At 31.6% G+C, this 20,984-nt stretch overlaps 2 protein-coding genes across 2 annotated transcripts; both read right to left on the reverse strand.

Annotated features, from left to right (window-relative positions):
* Positions 1–1,836: 1,836 nt before the first annotated feature.
* Positions 1,837–12,887, reverse strand: LOC113765694 (actin-related protein 2/3 complex subunit 4). Its single transcript, XM_027309933.1, has 8 exons — positions 12,788–12,887; positions 8,808–8,873; positions 8,365–8,417; positions 7,410–7,437; positions 6,365–6,439; positions 5,261–5,365; positions 3,300–3,389; positions 1,837–2,214 (listed from the first exon to the last, which is right to left on the reverse strand). The coding sequence occupies exons 1-8, from the start codon at positions 12,791–12,793 to the stop codon at positions 2,125–2,127; spliced, it is 513 nt and encodes a 170-aa protein (XP_027165734.1). The 5' UTR covers positions 12,794–12,887; the 3' UTR covers positions 1,837–2,124.
* A 5,760-nt stretch (positions 12,888–18,647) lies between these two features.
* LOC113766279 lies at positions 18,648–20,483 on the reverse strand. Its single transcript, XM_027310488.1, has 5 exons — positions 20,480–20,483; positions 19,924–20,033; positions 19,210–19,740; positions 19,059–19,064; positions 18,648–18,995 (listed from the first exon to the last, which is right to left on the reverse strand). The coding sequence occupies exons 1-5, from the start codon at positions 20,481–20,483 to the stop codon at positions 18,648–18,650; spliced, it is 999 nt and encodes a 332-aa protein (XP_027166289.1).
* Between the last annotated feature and the right edge of the window lie 501 nt (positions 20,484–20,984).

Here is a 20,984-nt window from a genome sequence, read left to right on the forward strand (position 1 = left end):
AGGCTTACTTCAAATTTCTTAAAAATCTAATTATAACTACGAAATATTAATTGGGTTGGTATTGAGTATTGGTTAGATTAGTGATATTAGGGATCTTATGAGTAAATTGATTATATATACTTCCTCCGTCCCACTTTAATAGTCCTGTTTCTTTTTTCACACAGTTTAAGAAAAAGTACTTAACTTTGTTGGAAAAGTAAATTTAGATTGCTATTTTCCTAAAATACCCTCACATTAAATATGGTACAACTTTATGGGAACTTGAATTGATGGTAAAAAAAGAATCAACTCTCATTAATGGGGTAGGTTTATAGTAATAACTACTTACATTGAATAAGGGTATTTTAGGAAAATTAAAATACAACTACATTCTTCAATTGGAAAGTGGATTACAATTTGGGACAGATGAAAAAGGAATACAGGACTATCAAAGTGGGACGGAGGGAGTAATAATTAAGCACTATTAGTGCTAAAAAGATTAGATATATTGTCGATTTGTGGTAGCAGGCGGACAGTTAGGTGGAAGAACATCATAGATCGCCAAATCAGGCTAGAGAGTCTTTACCAATTTGTGTACTGGAAATTTTATAATGACAACAGCCTTTAAAGTAGTGAAAATGAGATCTAGTGGCAACTCAGAATTATTGGTAAAACGAAAATCTGCAGGCAAGTCTAGCTGATCAAGTAGCACAGGTTCAACACAACACAATGAGAGTACTTGGGCATGATTTGCTTGGATATGGAACTAACTCAAAGTGAAAGTTGTACAATAAAAGTAAATGTAGAATCCTCTTTCTCTAAGTTTCTTAATTAGCTAGCTCTAGGAATGGAGATGTGTGACCCGGAGGATATCAATGGAAACATCACAATCCTTGGAGAACTGAGTACAACTTCTTGTTCTTTGGACATGGATGTTGTCTCCATTCCTTCTTTTTTTGTGTATGTGATGAAATAAGTCTGTTTGGTGTTTCTTTATATAGACAAAAGGCGTGGGTATAATTGGATAGTGGTTTTTATGTAACAACAAATAAGGGCATTAGACTTGTGAATTTTTTGTTAGAAACGACTATCAAACAGTGATTGTACTCTAATATGACTAAGGAAAATATGAAGATGACAAACACTGCAATTCTGTGATTCTAAGAGTTGTAGACACTTTTCAAGTACTAATTTTTTAAGTATATTAGTATTATTTTATCTCTTTATCCCTATTTTTGAGAAATTTACATTACTAATTTGTAGATACATTCCCCATTATTTAAAATCCCAGACCATACACGTAATAATTGGTTCCGTTTGGCAAGTGAGTTTTTTAAATATTTGTTTAAAACTTTATTATAACTTTCTGTAGAAGTTGTAGAAAAAATTTTGTAGTGTGTAAATTTTTGAATATTTTGAAGTATATAGTTTAAAAACTTTGAGAAGTTTTTTGAAATTATTGTAGTTAAAGTTGTTAAAAAACTTGTAACAGACAAATTTGACCAAAGCCTTGCTTGCCAAACAAGGCCATAATGTTGGAAGGAGTTTTATATATGTGGGTAAACTTTCAAAGTTACAGAAGTATATGTGTCTGTCATCTAACTATTATTTTGTACCTAAACTATCTTATTAATCTCCCAACTGAACGTTATTCACATCTGTATCCTTAAACACAATCTCACCCATTACCCGTGTTTTAAGATCTCATGGACTAGAGTTATATGATTTTCTTTTTCAGAATCACATTGTGATGCTATTATAATTATACTTATTTGGATTTGGACATGAAAGTGATAAGAAATGAGAAATGAATTTGGTACATAAGAAATGAAGAATTTGTCACTCTAGCCAATAAAGTTTACAAATTTAACCCAAGTATATCAGATTCACTTTACCAATATTAATCTTGTATAATTGTCCATAGAATTGGGGAGTAGTAAAACAAAAGTCTACAAACTTGAGCTTATAAGTATACTGTGTATCTATGATGAATCTAACTTAGCAAATCTCTTGACTATGTTCACAAAGTGCAATTGACAAATCCCTGTCCATCCCAATGACTTGCATGTCATTTTGCCATATCTACATTTAGAATTGTAGCAGTCTCTACTACACCACAACAAAATAATATATATATTGAAAACTTCAGATAAATTGCTTCAGAAATTCTGTAGCCACAAGCCTTCCTCGTGTGTTCACAGACAATTTCAGTTCACTTATCTCTTTATCAATATCCTGCAGTTCAAGGAAAGTAAAAAGTTTAGACAAGACTTTCTAACTAGCAACTGCATGGTTTTTGTTGAACTGGACATAGGTTGAAAGAACTTCAAGCACAAGCAAAAACTAATAAAAATGAGATCCACATTGCTAAGATAATCATTAGTCATTAATAAAATCTGCACAGGAACAGCATCTCCTTTTCCGAATTTTGTTACGAAATGATCACTTGTTTCATAGTACTCTACAACTCAGAAATAATCCCAGTATTAATAATATCTGGTTCTTTACACAATCAGCACACTTTCTTTCTAATTGGTGCCAAGTACCTAAGAACCAATGACAAACTTTAGCATGCTTAGCCCGTTTATTATTCTCAGCAGCTGCAAAGAAACAAAATGAGCGGCCAAGTGCGCTAGATTCTGAAATTGAAGGAACTAAGTGAAACAAACCCAAAAAGAAAGTTCATATGGAACCATCTATGGATGAACTTGAAAGGGTATGTAAAAGAGTGAACAAATAGTGGCTTGATTAAACCCCCAAAAAAAAAAAAAAATGGTGTGCTAAAGATGCAGATAATTGATTATTTTTGAAGATCCATAAGTGAAGGATCAACACATAATGAATGTCTTTGTTCCCAAGTTGAAACCGTGAGGTCAAGGTAGCATAACAAAATAATACCTAACTACACTACTTTTCATGTTACTGATCTAGCCAGTGACATCAATTGGAACAAGATTTAAAGAAGCAAAAGTGTTCGAACCTCGTGTGTAGTCTCTAACCCCTAGAATTTATTAAGCACCAGAAGCAAGTGTTCTAAGAAACCACATTCCCCTCATAAATGATATATCAAGAATGTTAATTTAACTTGAATACAAATGGTATTCACCAATAGCCTAATCTGACATATTTCTGAGCACTTTTGATGTGTAGCAGAAATTCCTTCTCCAGTAAAGAGGAAGATATTATCAACTTGAAATTGAAATTCTGATTGATATATTTAATTCCTTGGTTGCCAATGAACAGCTACAAGTTTTCTATCTATTTTAACTTTTGTAAAACTACAGGCAGATTATCAACATCTAAACTCAGTAAAATCTTACCTCCATGAACTGAACAATAAAATCTATGAGTCTCTGTTTTTGCATCTCCTCACAGTGATAATTTGTGATGAGGAAACTTATGTCGTAGCCCTGAAATGAGCCATTTGAAAGCTTAAAGCCTCTGAATCAAAAGATATTGCCATGTATATATTGTTAGAAGCAAATTAGGTAGAAACAATATGCAACTTTACAGCAGTAAAGCCGGCTCATTTGTAAAAGGAAACACCAATCTTTTTTACTATTGATTGTGCCAAAATTGAAAAAGAACTAGGAATATGAACTAAAATCTCACATCACCATATTGACTCAAATAATAGAGATGAAAATTGTTAGGATGGCAAAGAATGTCCACCTCTACATTAAACTACTCAGCATAGTATCTTAGATCACCATATTACGGAAAATGAAACAGAATGAACACATACAAGGCCATAGATTGACCTACTAAATGTATCATCATTGTACAAAATTTTCTACTAAATGTGCTTATCATTGTAAAACATTTTTCTAATTCTTGATTACATCTCTCAATACTTACTAAAGAGGAAATGGAAACAAATAAAATTTGACCAGAGAACAATTGCGGATGAAAAATATGATTTGACGAAGTTGAATTAAGATGTTTGAAATTTTGAGAAAGAAAGTAGATAATGGCTTTATCTGTCACTGCAATCCTCTATTTTACAAGGTCAAGTAACAGCATGATTAAAAGATATTGCCCCAGTTTTATTTACCAGAAAAACACAAATGTATTTCAATGTGATGAAAATTTTCCATTCAAGCACTTTTGCACTATGGCCATCCTTGGCAGAAAAGTTAATAGATGTTTCCATGTCACGGAGGCAAACTCAATATTGCCAAGTGGTCGCCAAATTTACCTGGTTCTAATACCTAATTATGTGCATCTTATGTCATGGGACCATAAAGATGCTCATGCTTCCTATTTAGGTGAAAATGTCATATCAGCAAAGATCTACACTGACAAGTCCAACTATATCGTCGTACCACAATATGAGGCTCCAAATGAAAATACAGCATTGCAATTATTTTAGAGGAAGATGTTTCCATGTTTGACTGCCTAAATGCATTTAAAGAAAAAAAAAACATATATTTCACATCAATTTATGGATGATTGTGGAGTAAATCTTCTTTAATTGAAGCCAATGAAATTTAGTTTCAAAGCTTCTTACACTTTCAGAATAAATGTAAAAAGACTTACAATCGCCTTAAATTGATTCTTGGAATAAGAAGGGCAGTTCTGGAGTACCAGGAAACAATACGCATAAAAGCATGCATCAGGAGACTTAAACCCATTCAGTGGAGGCTCCAGAAAGAAAGGCAAACATCAAACGTGATCGAAAAGCATGAGAATAGTTTTTAGATTCAAATCCAAATCATAGAAGCTTCCTTTTGTGGCTAGCCACATTTAATATGCATTTAGATTTTAGAGTTTGGAAAGCACATGAATTATCTTTTAGAGCTCAATCCAACTCAAGAACAATTAGGAAGCAAAAGAAAATACAGAAGTCCTCTTCTGAAGTAACATGAGCACTTAATGCACTTAATATCTATCACATTTTGCTAAAGGCCAATAAGTCTCACTTTTGACAAAAACTTTCAAGTTATCAAAACTGCCATAAGAAAATTTTCACATTATACCACTTTCCTAGGGGCAATCGCATTTACAATCTCATAATTTGGTATTACGATGGATCATTTCTAGAACTACACAACTCACACTACATTATAACATTGTGTTGATATCCATTTCACAAATTTCCAGTCAGAACTTAACAGGTAGTCTTTTGGGACAGGTATGCAGTTAATAGGCCTTATGCCTTTGATGACCTATGGACTTGTAACAAGTTTGGTAACACAGAGAATCAGTCAAACTCCAAAGATAGAACTTATAGGTAAAATCCAGATTAATATCAGCTGATCATATATTTTGCCATACATACCTGCACAGGCTTCCTCCTTAGTACCTGAAATGCCTCTGCTCTCATTGACAAAAATCTAAGGAATTTCTTTGTCAAAATGTTTTCAAGTTCATCTGCTTGCTTCACCTGTGCCCCAAAAATTTAAAAGAACAAAATAAGAAAAGGAAAAGAAATCCCTTTCTCACTCCCTCCATCAAGGTTTGAGCCTAGCATTTTGGGAGCATTTTTTTTTATTATTAAAACTGTGAAGTTGCATAATTTTACTGCATTTTGGACTTGCACCCGGGTAACATAGCCACAAATAATCACACGGAGGGAATTGTTTTCTTGTACCTAAACAAGGTGGGGCCATGGTACTCTCTTAGTTCAGTCAAGATGTTAACCGACAAAGTAGCCTGTTTTTCTCCTATGTATTCCCACATATTAGTTGGGTTCATGCACTCTGTTGGTGCATCAACGTCATTTTTTGTAATAGAAAATTCAATGTGTAAATATATTGGGGGTAGAAGTGGAAATTGAAAGTGAAACTCTCTACCATATTTCGAAGTGGCAACTATTTTCCAACATATCCAAAAGAAAGCATTATAGATTCAATAAAAGAGAGACAGTATCGAGTTTTAGCATAAACAGGTATTTAGTTAACATGTGCTCATTTTCGCGGATGATCACCTAAACAAAGCCATTTCCACTCACTGGGTATTTGAAATGCACTTTTAAAAGTATATTCTGCGGCTGAAATGATTCTCATGCATAACTATATGTAGAAACTGGTAATATAAGTACTTAGCTCCTAATATTTTGATAGCTTAAGCCTTACTGAAATCTTGATGCTTGAAATGGGTACTTGTATGTGTTACTTTACCAATCCCAGAAAAAGACAGTTTACAATTCCTCACCCATCACCAAGAAGAAGGAAAAGAATAGAAAAAGTCCTACAGAACTAGATAAAAGCACAAAGAAAGAGGAAGGCTATCTGTGGTTCAACAAAGAGGAAGGCTGTTGCAAGGGTCAGTGGTTCTTCATGTTCCTAACATTTCAAAATTTTCTGACAGTATGTGCAAATGTGTTATACAACAGCATTACAACAAATGTGATGTCATGCTTATAAATAAGTGAGGAACTTACCTTAAGGCTTATACGTAGAGAATTAATTGATGTTTCTATCAAGCACTTTTCAGCCTCATTTCTACATATTACAACCTGAAAGATGACAATCTGACAGCATTAGGACTGTGGATAAGAAAATCAAAGTGTTCAAAGCCTCCAAAGTTATGGTATTTTGAAGGGAGATTAATAAATAACAAAACACTCTTTGTTACAATAACAAAAGACCTTTTAAGTGTTACAAAAGACCTTTTAAGTGTTTTAGACATCTTTCAAACCAAGTTTTTACATTCTAACGTTTTGGAACAAGATAAGAACAGAACATGCAGTAGCCAATGGAATTCCACTCCGACAAAGCACAGGAAACAAAGACCCTACCAATTTCTTAAGCAACTTTGTCCTAGAAGCACCCAAGACAAGGGGCAATGATAATGGAATGTTAAGATGTAGAGCATAGATAAGATATGGATATAGCATGACATCAACAAATAGACAACATCTTGTTTTTTGGTTTTAAAATAGAATATGGCATGTTCTAACAATATTTTACGCAATGAAACTGATGAATAAAAGAAAGAAAGAAGCAAAGAAAGAGAGCTGTTCATGTTCAGAGAAATTAACACCAATGTACACATCCATATTTCAATCCAAGAGGGCAATTCAGGAATAAAATGCAGCATGAGAACAAGGAATTGCAGACTCCATAGGTCCTTAGCCACTCTATCATGGAGGGATAACAAGAACATTTCTGATATTGAAGTTTAGTCACTTTTGACAATTAAACTACTTGAGGTAGTTGCTGTCCCATTACTTTCATTAGAAAGTGACCCAAAAAGTTCCATCAGATGCCTCAACATGTACAGGCACCACAGCAACAGATCTCATATGAAAATAAATGCTGCTACATTTGGACAAATTTCCAACTCAGCATTTTGAAAGGGAAGGGGAGGGGGAAAGCATGAGTCCACACACAGCACTTTAGACATCGTTAGACATCAAAAATCACTAAAACCACTAACAAGGAGACAAAAAATATTAAGAAAGATGTGAGTGAAACAGTCCTTACAGAATTAAGCAGAAGTTCTGGGCTAGTCCTGAAAATAAATTAAAAAATGTAAAGTTATACAAATCTCATGAATGTAATTAGTCATTTATGCTAGAAAAGTACCAGACAGTAAATTGTCATCACAGAAAAGACACATAGAAGGTCTAAAATAGCCTACATGATAATCATGCGCAAAATATAGCAGAAGAGACCAATGACTTAACCACCTTCAGTCACCAGACACACCCATGCCAAAGCATCAATAAGATCAGCATGCTACTTGGAATAGCTACCATAAAATTCTAAAATAGATGTTGATACAACACTAAAAAACTGGCACAATCAGACGATTCTTACATCTTCCCGCTTGTTCACTACTGAAGGACCTGAAGTGAGGATTATACTACTAATTAAGAATTTCACTAATGGACCAAGCCAGCAAAACTATATGTTTTACATCCCATGCTCCAGCCAGAGTCAGAATAGAATCCAAAGAATATAGTTAATATTTCTATAAGATGCAATTGCAATCCTTGGCACCTAAGAATGGCATCAACATGTTGACTTAACCTCCTACTCAAAGTGCATACTGTTTGTCATATGGGCCACATTTTTTTTTTCAAACTCAGATAAAAGAAAAGCATATCAGAAGCATCTTGAGACCATCAAAAGATTCACAAGAATTTTCAAGTCATATCAACTCTAGGAATTACAAGAGTATACAAACCCAGATATTTTATAAGTTTCAACTCTATCAGAAATATAGCACTTGATTAGAAAAAAAGAGACTGCTGCCAATCCTAACTATGAAGAACATACAAGATCACTACAAACCGGACCAGCATGCAAGAACTTAACCTTTTTGTAATCTAACTCGCATGCTATATTTGTCAATTATCACAAAATTGAAAGTTTAGAATTTAATAAGCATAGCGATTGAAACTAACTAATGTGACAACAGTGAAGAGCAACATACTTCAGTTCAACTTCAGGTTTGTTATGTCTTTCAACTTCTTGACAAGGGAAGTTCTGCAGTCAGTTTTTGCCAGGACAAAGGAAATCATCAGAAGGCACCACTTCTCATCAAAGAAAACATGGCAATATTATAGTGGATAAGATATCATCTTTATGTAAAGTAACAATGCCAAGATTCAGATTCTATCTGTTTCCGATCATATTCTGTGATTTCAATCAGAAAAGTATATTAAATAAAAAATATGAAGTTGTTTTTGAATTGTTAGAGACTCAGAGGCAAAAGTTCAGCCAAACTTGTATCTGACAAAAGTTAGAAGACACAACATTTAACATCATGTTAGCTGGTTCAATGCATTGCTACAATCTGTACTGTGTATTACGGCGTTAGAGAGACAGAGATTTGTCCTGCATAGAACTTCCTTGAAAGCAGCATTTGATACGTACTTGTAGACACATGGCAGCTTCAAGAGTGTTCCTTATGCAAGTCAGATACAACCTTAACATGTTTGCCTGAAGGATTTCCAAAAAAATGTAAAAACCACAGTTCATGCCATACACAAGTGAGGTCCAGATTAGACTTTAACCAAGTAGCATAAGATAACTGCAGAGAAACTTCCAAACACACTTATTATTTCAAGAGATAGTGACAGGGGAAGAAAATTGAGAAGTACCATATTGAGGTTTATGATAAAAATTCTAAAACCATATCCTTAGAATGATGATTCTTCCTTAAAGTTTCATTCGACACACAACATTAGCAACTCTTTTTTTACCTTGATTTACAATTACATGGATGAAGGAAAATATATATATATATATATTATTTTCTCTTCCTTCTTTTTCTTTTTAATTTTTCTTTTTCTTAGAGCAGTGGTTTCAGAATTTCAATTTCAGGGCCTCTACTGTACAGAAAAAACAAATGTAATCAATTTCGCCTCAAAACATTATGATGAGATGAAATAACCAAAAACTGGAGTAGTTTTTTTGTAAAAATCAATGATAAATTAAAGAAAGTACAACCTAATTATCTTCTTTAACCATAAAAGATATTTGTCTATCAGAAGCAATTTCTAGTAGGGGTGAGCATTCGGTGCAAATGCGGTAAATCGGTGCACTGAATTCGGTTTTTCGGTTATTGCACCTATAGAAATCTAAACCGTTTTCAATTACGAATTGGGCATTACCGAATTCATGCGGTACCCGATTTCAAATTCGAAAACGGTAATGAATTCGGTCTAACCGAATTCATCTATTATTTAAAAAAAAACCTGAAGCAAATTAAGAGAATATATAAACCAATCTTTATAGTTCAGCAACTACCAACCCCCGCAAGCCATTAGATGTTTCTCTTTTACACATTGCAGAAAATTCATATCCAGAATCCTAGGTACAACTTCTGGAGCCGTACTTTCACTAGATGTGCACCAGAGATTGAGAATCTCCACGGACAAGGAGGTAAAATTTTCATTTTAGCAAGTTTTTTCCTTTTTAATTTTTCTAACGGGTAAAAGGTGGAATTTTTCCCCAAGGCCTTAACTTTTAAAGGCTGCACAACTGGAGAGAGCTTCTTGTATATAAAATACAAAGCTTATGTTATATAACACCTAACCTAAACTACTACAACAGTTAGAGTTTGCAATTGGAAGCTCAGATTTCGTCCCCTTATCAATTCAGGATAACAAATTTCCTAGTCGATCTTGGCCCATTTTAATGCCAGAGACACAGAGCCAAAAACAGAGGAGCACTTACCCAAGTGAGCCAGAGATAAGCAGTGATGAACCAGCGATGAACTAGTGAGATCTTGGTGCTTCGTCTTCGACACTCGGCAGCGATGAACCAGCACGGCAGGACACAGCCGACAGGAGACGTAGAGCGCGGCGGACTGGCAGAGGCCGGAGAGGCAGAGAGCAGCTTCGATTTGGGAATTGGGACTTGGGACTTGGGAGTGTTAGTGCTGTGAAAGCCCTAGGTGACGGCAGTCACGGCACCATGCAATATTGCAAATTTGCAATGGTTGTTTTCTCATTTCAATTTTCATCAGCTGAAGAATGAAATCCGACTTTTTCCAAATGAAGTGATATTGTAATTTTTAATTTACAAATTGGGGCTCCTAAATTATAATACATTCATTATGCTCCTCAATGATTTAAAAATTATTACTAAATTGATCCCCAAATTTATTTATAATTGAACACATTACTTATGTTCAAATCATTTTGTGGTTTAATTGGCATTTATTTGATCACTTATGCCTAAAATCCTTGGTATATGATTTAAGAAACACATAAAAAGTGATTAATTTAAACTAATTTAGTTAGTAGTTACAATGAATTTATAATTTACAATGATTAATAATAAGTAATATTAGTTATAAACTTACAAATTACAATGAATCAATGATTAGTGATAAGTTACATTAGTTACAAACTTATAATTTATTTCAAATCAAAATAAAACTTATTTACTTGATTTGCAACTCACATGTATTCACTTACACTGGTTAGTTATTTTGTCTATACTTAAAGCCTTAAGATTAGTAAATAGATAATATGAACTTTTAACTTATTTGATCACTTATACCTACAATCCTTAGTCTATGATTTAAGGAACACATAAAAAGTGATTAATTTAAACTAGAATAAACCTTAGACTGTACAATGGTTAGTAATAATTTATGAATTTATAATTTACAATGATTAATAATAAGTAATATTAGTTACAAACTTACAAATTACAATGATTAGTGATAAGTTATGTTAGTTACAAACTTATAATTTATTTCAAATCAAAATTAAACTTATTTATTTACATATGTTATTGTGAAAGTCAATACACTAATACATTGATTTGCAATTCATATACATTCACTTACACTGCTTAGTTGTCTTATCTATACTTAAAGCCTTAAGATTAGTGAATATGTAATATAAATTTAGAGTACACTAATACTTGCAAGTTATAGATTACGCATTCAAATATTCAATAATTCAAACATGAATGATGTATCAAATTACCAATATCTAAATTCTAATTACTAATTATGTTTATTGTTTAATATTTAGTATTATACATATATGTATTAATTATTATCTAATTCTAGTCATGTTACTCATGTATAAAATAATAAGTATTATAGTTATCTTATATTGTAATGTATTACTATGCATTATTGTAGTCATATAACAATTAACAAATACTAAAATAATATAAATATATTGTACATTATTATATATTATTATTATTATAAATACATGATATGATGATAATATCATATACTAATTATTATTAATAGCATTTACCTATATAATATAATAAAGTATTAGTAGTATATACTAATACTAAATAGCATTTATCTATATATTATATAATTTTATATACCAATTTGGTAATTCAAATGCGGTAATGCGGTACCCGATTTCAATTACCGAATTTGAATGTGAAATCGGTTATTACCTAATTCATAATCTCATTACCTATTTCATACCATATTAGAATTCGGTGAATTTGGTACGTACCGAATTTGTACCAAATTACCAAATACCCGATTTCAAATTACCGAATTGAATTTGAAATCGGTTATGAATTCGGTAAGAACCGAATTTGCTCACCCCTAATTTCTAGACACATTGCCAACGTCATTTCTTTAATAACATTTCGGAGCTTGATTGTAGCACTGGAAATGCAAAAAGAAACCTAGAGTTTCACATTAATATCATATTCAACAGCACTAGCAATGATAAATTAAAAACAGTACAACCTAATTATCTTCTTTAACCATAAAAGATATTTGTCTATCAGAAGCAATTTCTAGACACATTGCCAACGTCATTTCTTTAATAACATCCAACAAAAGGACTCATAAAAACATATATTTTTGAATACCTACAGAAACAAAATTAATCACTGATCAGCACTATCTACACTATAAATTTCGGAGCTTGATTGTAGCACTGGAAATGCAAAAAGAAACCTAGAGTTTCACATTAATATCATATTCAACAGCACTAGCTTATGTAAATCACAACATCATACTAAACCAGGTGAAAAGTAATCTACTTCAAATAAGTCGAGAAATAAAATGTTAAATCATGAAAAGTCAAACACTCTTGTCATTTATTAATATAACAAGAAATATGTCAAAAAAACCAGGAGAAAATGGAAAAAAAATCCTCATAGATTTTCCTCTTTGTATTGATCCTCAACACTCGAAGATACAAAAGCCATTTGATTTACTGAGCCCCGAACTTCCCAAAAAATATTTAACTCACATCACATTGGCCAAATCCAAGCTTTAACTCACATAGAATTTAAACAGTCAAATAGTAGAATAGTTCCTAAACATGAAATTGGGAAAAAAAAAAAGAAAAAGAAAAAGCAGCGTTAGTTATAGATCAACTTTGATCAAGAACAATAGCAAAACTCACCGCCATTCTTCTATTATCTCCCCTTACAACAGAGAACTGAATTGGTTTCTGCAAAATCCACAAACAAAAAAATCAGAGCTTTTGCGCTCAAAAAACAAAAAATCAGCTTTTGCAAGTGCGTTTTAAGAGATTTTCATTGCATAAAGAAGAGTTTAGCGAGGAGATAGGAGAGAAAGGAAAATGGCGAATTGCCAATTGGGCCTTCAATTATGGCTGGAACAGATTCAGGACCCAATTTTCTTGTTTTTAGATTTTTAGTCCTTCGCTTGTTTCTAATTGGGCCCTATGAGTGCTTTAAAAAATTTTCATTTTTTAATCTTTAAAAGGGAAAATTATTCAAAACGTCTCTCACATTTTATAAAATAACTTTTTTCGTCCTCCACTTTTAAAAGTATAATTTTACGTCACTTACAAATTCATATTGATCAAATTTGGTCCCTACCTAGGTTTTCGACAAATTTTTAGTCAGAATTCAGCCTTGCATGTAATTATTTTTTAGGTGTAAAATTGTCAAATCAAAATTTACATAATCCATCTATAATCCCTAACCTTTCACAAAATGAATTATTTCGCCCCTTACATTCACAAAATAAATTTTTTCATCCCTCACATTTCACAAAATGAATTATTTCATCTCTCATCGACCATGTATACAAATAGTTTTTTTTTTAAAAATTCATGTATATATATCTATTTGATTTCACTTGAACAATATGAATAGTATGTAATATATCTTTATTTTATTTCACTTAAACAGACTAATTGTAGTTGTGCATATGCTATTCAATAGATATATACATGGGTTTAAATCTAATAATTTTGTTTTAAACTCATATATATTTATATTTAATTTCACCATGTAAATTTATTTAATATTTGTAACCTTTTCTATTTTGGTAATAATTCATTTATTAAGTTGTATAATAAGACCATCTAATTAATCAATGTTAATTCAAATTTTATACTCATGCTAACAAATTGCAATTTAAATCTGAAATTTTTACTTGCTACCTTTAAGACCAACAGTTGAATTTCTTACCTTATGATTATCTTAAAATTTAAAAGTGTCAATCACTTACTTCATTTTGTCATACTTTTCCTTTGTTTATTTTTTTTGTCCAAATTTAATTCGATATAAATGATTGATAATGTTTAGAATTAAATATCTTCTTTGTTTTCAATTTTTTGAGTAAAAGAAATGAACATGAGTAAAAAACTAATATTTTTTTTAAACCCCTATATATATCTATTTTAATTTCACTTGAACAGTACATTCAGGTAAAATCAAATAGAGATATATTACATGCTTTTATATTGTTTAGGTGAAATCAAATAGATATATATTAATTTTAAAAAAATTATTCGTACACATGATCAATGAGGGATGAAAAAAATTATTTTGTAAAATATGAGGAATAAAAAAAAATTATTTTGTGAAATGTGAGTGATGAAATAATTCATTTTGTGAAATGTGTGGGACTATGGATCAGATTATATAAACTTTGATTTGACAATTTTGTCCTTCAAAAATGATTACAAGCAAAGCACACGGTGGATTCCGATCAAAAACTAGTCGGAAACCTAGATAGGGACCAAATTTAACCAATGTGAATTTGTAAGGGACGTAAAAATATACTTTTAAAAGTGAGGGACACAAAAAGTCATTTTGTAAAATGTGAGGGATGTTTTAAACGATTTTCCCTCTTTAAAAATATCAAAGTACAATAATGATACAGATTTTGTAAGAAAATGCTTAAAAATACGGATAAGTACAATGAAATTATGCAAGATATTCCAGACTTATAGAAGTAAAAGTTAGTATATATAATTGTTATTTTGTTTTGCACAATGAAAGTTTAGAAGGCGAGAAAACTTGTCTCATTCCAAGGTCAACATAAGTCATTACGCACAAAGTAACTTGAAGTAGTTTTTGTATTAGCTTACAAACAGTGTTTTTAACTAATTGATGGATTTACTACATTAAAAAAAAGATGTAGAATAATTCTCAATAAGTTTAGTGTTTTCATTACATTGTAGAATTACTAGTCAAATTTTTAAGAACCAAAAAATCAATAATAGACATGGCATCACTTTTAAAAAACCAATTAAACATAACATGGTGTAACTTTTAAGAAAAAGTTCTTAATAGTACCATGTTTAATCAATAATTCACTATTCAACAATAAGTTTAATTAATAATCTTCTATATATTAACGGCGTATACACGATTAGTTTCAGATAAATGACAACTGTACAAAATTTGGATTTGAAATCTTATTTTTGCACGTGTCGTAAATCCAACCGCAATTACGTATACATTGACAGTATATAAAAGATTTACTCATAAATTTACTATTGTCTTTTTTAAGGTTTTTTGGTAAAGGATTTTCTTTGCTATTCCACAATGATATATTAGTCTTACAACAGCTAGTCCTTACGTCATTATTCCTGTGGACTGTGGTGCAACACTACAGAGGCGTATTGTTTTATATTTATCTCTTGCCGCTCTTTCTTAGAATTTCCATTAATTTTTTGCTTCTTTAACCAAAAGACCTCAGAGATATTTCACTACCAGTTTCTCTATTTTTCTTTCTTCACTCTTTCACCTCATTTACCGATGGAATATTCTTGTTCTGCAGTTTTTGCTATCATTCTTTTAACCTTTCTCTATATTTTAAATTCCCTGTTGATTTTTTTCTCTTTTTCTCGCACAATTTCAGTTTAGTTGGGTTGTATAATGGTTTTCGCTTGTGATTTTGATTTGGAGTACTGTTAAGAATTGAATTTCATGGGAAATTATTTTTAGGGTACAATGTGTGATGAATAGATCCTATTCTGTTCGCCTATATACATACAAAATGCACAACTTCAATGCATTTGTATATAGTCTATATTAGTCTTCTAAATGCATTATGTGACATTTTTGGTTTAGCTTTAGTATCCATGTATAAGTACACTAGCATGGACTGGCTGTGTGTGGGCCACCAAAGGTGATGCATTTGTAGTTTTGGAATTGGTTATGCAATGAGTCATGTTCTTAACTTTTAGTTATCTAACTACTATATAAAAACCTAAGAATAACTTCACCAAGAAGTGCCATGTGGACAACTTAAACTGATTTGGCATTCTTTGATTGATTTGTTGTTTTAACACTACCTTCACAAACAATTGTCATCTGCAATTGATCGCTTGACATCTTTGATTGGTTTGTTGTTTTATGGTGGGACATGTGTCTTTGGTATGTATTTAACCATGGAAGGTTGTTTTAGTAATATAAGTATTTGGTTGAAATTAGTGATGTATATGGTACAAATATATACAACTTTCAGTAATTTTCTATTGACATTTTTAACCCTTACATTAATTTACCACTCAATTAAATGAGTTGAGTTTGTGGGTATTGAAATCAAGATTAAATTATGCTCTGATGCTATCTCACTCTTACAACATGAGTGGAAGCTTTAATTGTCTGCATTATTTTGTTTGGGTTTTTTTGATTTCTTCGGTTTCATATTCTTTTGGTGTTCCTTAGTCTTTCATATGTATTAGAATGCTATGTAAAGGATTCATTCCAACGTTCTTCTAGCAAGCATACTTTGTGGTTTCAATTTAAGTTGGTTCCATCTTTAATTTTGCTTTCAAAGATTACAAGGAAATTGGTGATTTTGATTAAATGTTTGCTATTAGAAATTCAGTAGTTTGTTGTATCTTGTTAATGCATCGTTAGTTTAATTCCTTATAGCCAAAATTTTAACTTTTTCTTTCATGGGATATTTGTAAAAATAGTTTTAGAACTTCTTGGAGTAGTGATTCATCAGGAAATTTGATGAGACAGGTATGTCCGACAACTTTGCCTTTTAATTTTTCACTTTTTGTTTTTGTATATGTTTAATTGTATTGGATTTTAGTTTTGACTATAATAATGTTGTTGATTATTGTTTACTCTCTACAAGAGTTTTTCCCACCATACCATGCTGTCTATTGTATCAGATTTCAGTTTTGCCACCAATATTGTTATTGTTCTTTGTGGATTTGCCGTAAGAGTTTTTCCATTCTGACATGTGCTTGTGGTTAAGTATAGTACATTACTTAAGTATATTTTATCCTTTAATTATCCTTGTTTCTTGCTTGATGCGCTTTTACTATAAGAGATGTTGGATCAGCCAACTGAATTCAGTGTATGTGATTTTGCCTTATCTAGATTCGGTGTTTGTAAAATGGCTTTGATTAGAGAGTTCTCACCCGCTCAATATCTACTTAACTAGTGGTAGGAAATCTGATGTTTTGATATAATAATCCACTTCCATGTTATTACACGTAAACTTTGATGAATAGTTTATGACATTTTCTTTATTAATTATCATTCATGTGATAATATATTGATTCGCCTAATGTGCCACACCAATATACTGTTGCCTTAAATTTAATCAATTTTCTAATTTACAAATCTCGATGACATAAAAGAACATTTCCTAGCAGCAAAACTGAAATTCATAATTTATAGTTAATTAATCTTCATAAATAATTACTAATCAATCTATGCACTTGTTACTTTGACCACATGCACTTGAGGGTAGGCAATTGTTTCCCCTCAAATAGTATGAAATTATAGAAAACACTTATCGTATAATTTTGTAGTGTTTTCAACTTTTACACTTTATTTGTCCCTTTTCAATTTCTTAGAAACACTTATCTGCTCCCTTCATATAGATAATTTTGTAAAGTTCTATTACATTAGACCCTGAGCATTTACAAAATTCACATATCTATATACACCTCTTCGTTCAAATTTCTAAAATTCTATCCTAATGTGAAATACTACATACTACAATTTATAAAATATAAAAAAATCAACTTTTATTAGTTTAAACATAAGTATGATGTTAATTATAGCTTTAAAATGACAATTTATATATAAGGGATATGCAACGATCCACATTGAAAATTTAAGGGATATGCAATTGGTATATGTGTTTTTCCTTATTATTTACAGGTTTGTTGTACCATTGTTTTCCTAAATTTGTCTTCATCAGAAAATTTATCTCTTGCCACAGATTTTGAAGATCAACAAATAGTAGCGCCTTCACAAAGGCCTTGATTTGCAAGTTTGTCTTGAACTACTCTTCTTATTATTTATTACTTGTTAGATAAATTGTCTGAGAGACAGTTCCTATTTGATTTATAAAAAAAGAATAAGCCAATAGTATAGATTGTTTAGAATCTTTAAAATACTACTTTTATTGATAGGCTTAATTTGTAGTAGAGGAAAAAATATCAAATGTCGTTATTATTTAGTTGATATAGCTTATTAAGTAGAATGAAGTAAGATGTCATGCTTCGTTTTCCATCAGTGATACTTTAGCTTATATTTATTTCTCTGGTTCTAAATGGTTAGATAGTAGCTATTCTAAAATGAAAAGAAAACGCAAATCACATGGCGAATGTAAAAGATTCATCATCTGCTTATAATGGCAAACATTGCTAGAAAACATTGATTTCTTCATTACTAAACGGCACTATGGAGAAGTTTTGCAATACCAATCAAAGTAGGACTAGCACTCTTAGTACTAATATCAACCAAGGTTGTTTTTGCATGTGAGAATGCAACATGTAGCTGTCCGTGTGAAAATACCGGTTCCTTTAAGTAAGTACCCACAAGGTTAAGTGTTTGTCCTTGAGTTTTTGTTTATGGTGATTGCAAAACATAGGCGGACTGGAAATTGAGTTTGTTTGAATGGAACTAGATATTGCTCATCTGATGATGGCTGTAAATGAATTCTATAAATGAAAGTTGGCTTTCCAGCGAAGTCACCAACAAAAATTACAGCATGAATTACATTTTTTGCAAAGATCTTGCATATTAATCTTGTTCCATTACATAGCCCTCAGTTGGATCAAGATTTCTAAGCAAAATTATAGGTGCATCAAGTTTCAATAACATCCTATACGTTGAAAGACCATTTGGTGTAAGAGTGTTCAAAAAATCTACATACTGGCCTTGATCATTTGGATTGAAAGTTTCATCATAACTCAAATATGCTGTAACTTCTCCAAGAAATTTGATTATTAAAGCATCATTTATTTCATCAACAAAGTAATTTTTAGTCGTTAAAATTGCCTTGTTATTTAAAGAAGCCAAATTGCCTAAGCCATCTTTAAACTCAGGATAAACAACTTTTATGAGTTGTTCAAGTGGATCAGATTTAGTCTATGCTTCACTAAAATTGAAGATGGTAACATTATAATATCATTTGATCAGTCTTTTCAGTACCATCTCCTACACGCAGAAGGAATTCAATAAAAGAAAGATCAAATTTTGCTCGCATATTTTCTTTCAGTTTTAATTTCTATAGTTGTTGCCATATTGGTGAGTTTATGAGGCAAGCATTAATCGTTTCAGATTTTGTACTTTTACGAACTACAGGTAATGTCTGCCTAAAATCTCCATCAAATACAATAACTTTTCCACAAAAAATTACTTTTGTATTCATTAAATCTTTTAACAAATCATCTAAAGCTTCAATTGCTGATCTTTTAAACATTGGAGTTTCATCCCAAATGATTAGTTTTGCTTCTTTAATTAAAATTGCTAAAGAACTCTGTTTCCTCATTTGACATATTGCTCCTTCCAGAATGTCTATTGGTATTTTAAATCTCAAGTGAGCAGTTCTATCACCTGGTAATATAGATGCTGCAATTCCTAATGTTACTGTTGCAAGTGCAATGTGCCTTTTTGATCTCACAACAGCTAATAGTGCTCTATATAAGAATGTTTTACCAGTGTCTCTAGCACCGCTAGAATTTGAATATATCCTCTCTGTAATGATTTTAAATGCTTGCTTTTGTTTTTCATTCAATAAATGTATAGCATTTAAATCAGTTTCTGAAATGACTATATTTCTGTCAGCTGTTAACTCTCTTGTTTGACTTTCTACATTTGCGTAATATAGGCCCTGAGGTATCAAATTATAAAAATTTATAGTTTTTCCCATGGATTGTAGAAAGCCATCTATTTGTTGTAGTGTTTTTTTCTTGATTTCTCCTTGTTTTAGAGTTTGATATCTGAAGAAATTTTCATACATTTCATTTTCAAACTTTTGCCACAACTGCTTCGGATAATTTGGATAGGAATATACCAGCAGTGTAGTGAATAGCTTCCTCATTTCATAAGGCATGTGAAACAAGGATGCCTCTTGTAAACAAAGTTCTTGACTGTTGTCATCTTCCAAAAGGCCTCTTATTAAAGCTGCTTCATGAAAGGTATGTACTCAGACTCCATTGTATGTCCTAAGATCTTCGAATGGACTAGGACAGCGTATTTTAAATAATAAGAGTATGAAATAATACCTTTCTCCTTCACTTGGGTGAGCTGTTATTATTCTATCAACAGAATCGCTTCTTTCTCTGAATTTTCAGAATTTTTGACCTAATTTTCAAACAAAATGGTTTGAAAATTTTGAATACGTCAAAATTTAATTCTTGTGCTCTCTTATTTGTTCTATTTGTGACAAAAAATTATGTGAGCATAGTTTTTCTCAAGTGTGAATTGCTCACAATATTTTGCTTTTTGTCTTTTTTCTTAAAAGTCAGTGGCTGGTGGTTCTCCAAATGGAGTTGCAAGTGAATAACAGTAGGTTTAATCTGACTCATTTGAAAACTATAAATTCTTCAGCATGCCTATAGAGGAGATACCCATCGAGCAGAGACATACTGCTTGATCTCATCAACTTATGAAGTTGAATTGTCTACCACCATATAAAAGCTGGTTCTATCATGGCCTTTGCATAGATATTTATAAATGTATTTAACTACTTTAACTATTGAGCAAATTTCAACATTAATATGGTAGTTAAATTTTGCCAGTAAGTAAGGATTGTAGGGGACCACCCATCTATTGTCTAGTATGACTGACCTTATGCTGATTTTGACACCATTATCCCTTCTACGATAGACAGGATAAGCATCAACAGATTGTGTAGTTTCGTCACAGAATTCTTTAGGATAATTGCTCTTACATGTACCATTTTTTTCATGTAAGATAGTTGTTTAACTACAACATATTTGTTGCCAGTGGCATTAAGTGGGCGTTCATAGCCTCTTATTCGATAACACCAACCATTAGTTAGATGAAAATGCTCAGGTTTACCTACATAACTACAACACCTTGATGACACAAATTTAAAATTCATATTGTTTC

The sequence above is a fragment of the Coffea eugenioides genome, chromosome 3, assembly GCF_003713205.1.
Source record: "Coffea eugenioides isolate CCC68of chromosome 3, Ceug_1.0, whole genome shotgun sequence".
In the NCBI taxonomy this organism is placed as follows: Eukaryota; Viridiplantae; Streptophyta; class Magnoliopsida; order Gentianales; family Rubiaceae; genus Coffea; species Coffea eugenioides.

Excerpts from the sequence above, each read along its gene's own strand:
- LOC113765694 (XM_027309933.1), bottom strand. Across the intron at positions 5,366-6,364 it reads CTCTACGTATAAGCCTTAAG|GTGAAGCAAGCAGATGAACT; the intron begins GTAAGTTCCTCA and ends TTTGGGGCACAG. Across the intron at positions 3,390-5,260 it reads TAAGGAGGAAGCCTGTGCAG|GGCTACGACATAAGTTTCCT; the intron begins GTATGTATGGCA and ends GGCTCATTTCAG.
- LOC113766279 (XM_027310488.1), bottom strand. Across the intron at positions 19,741-19,923 it reads AGCTATTCACTACACTGCTG|GGCCTATATTACGCAAATGT; the intron begins GTATATTCCTAT and ends TTGATACCTCAG.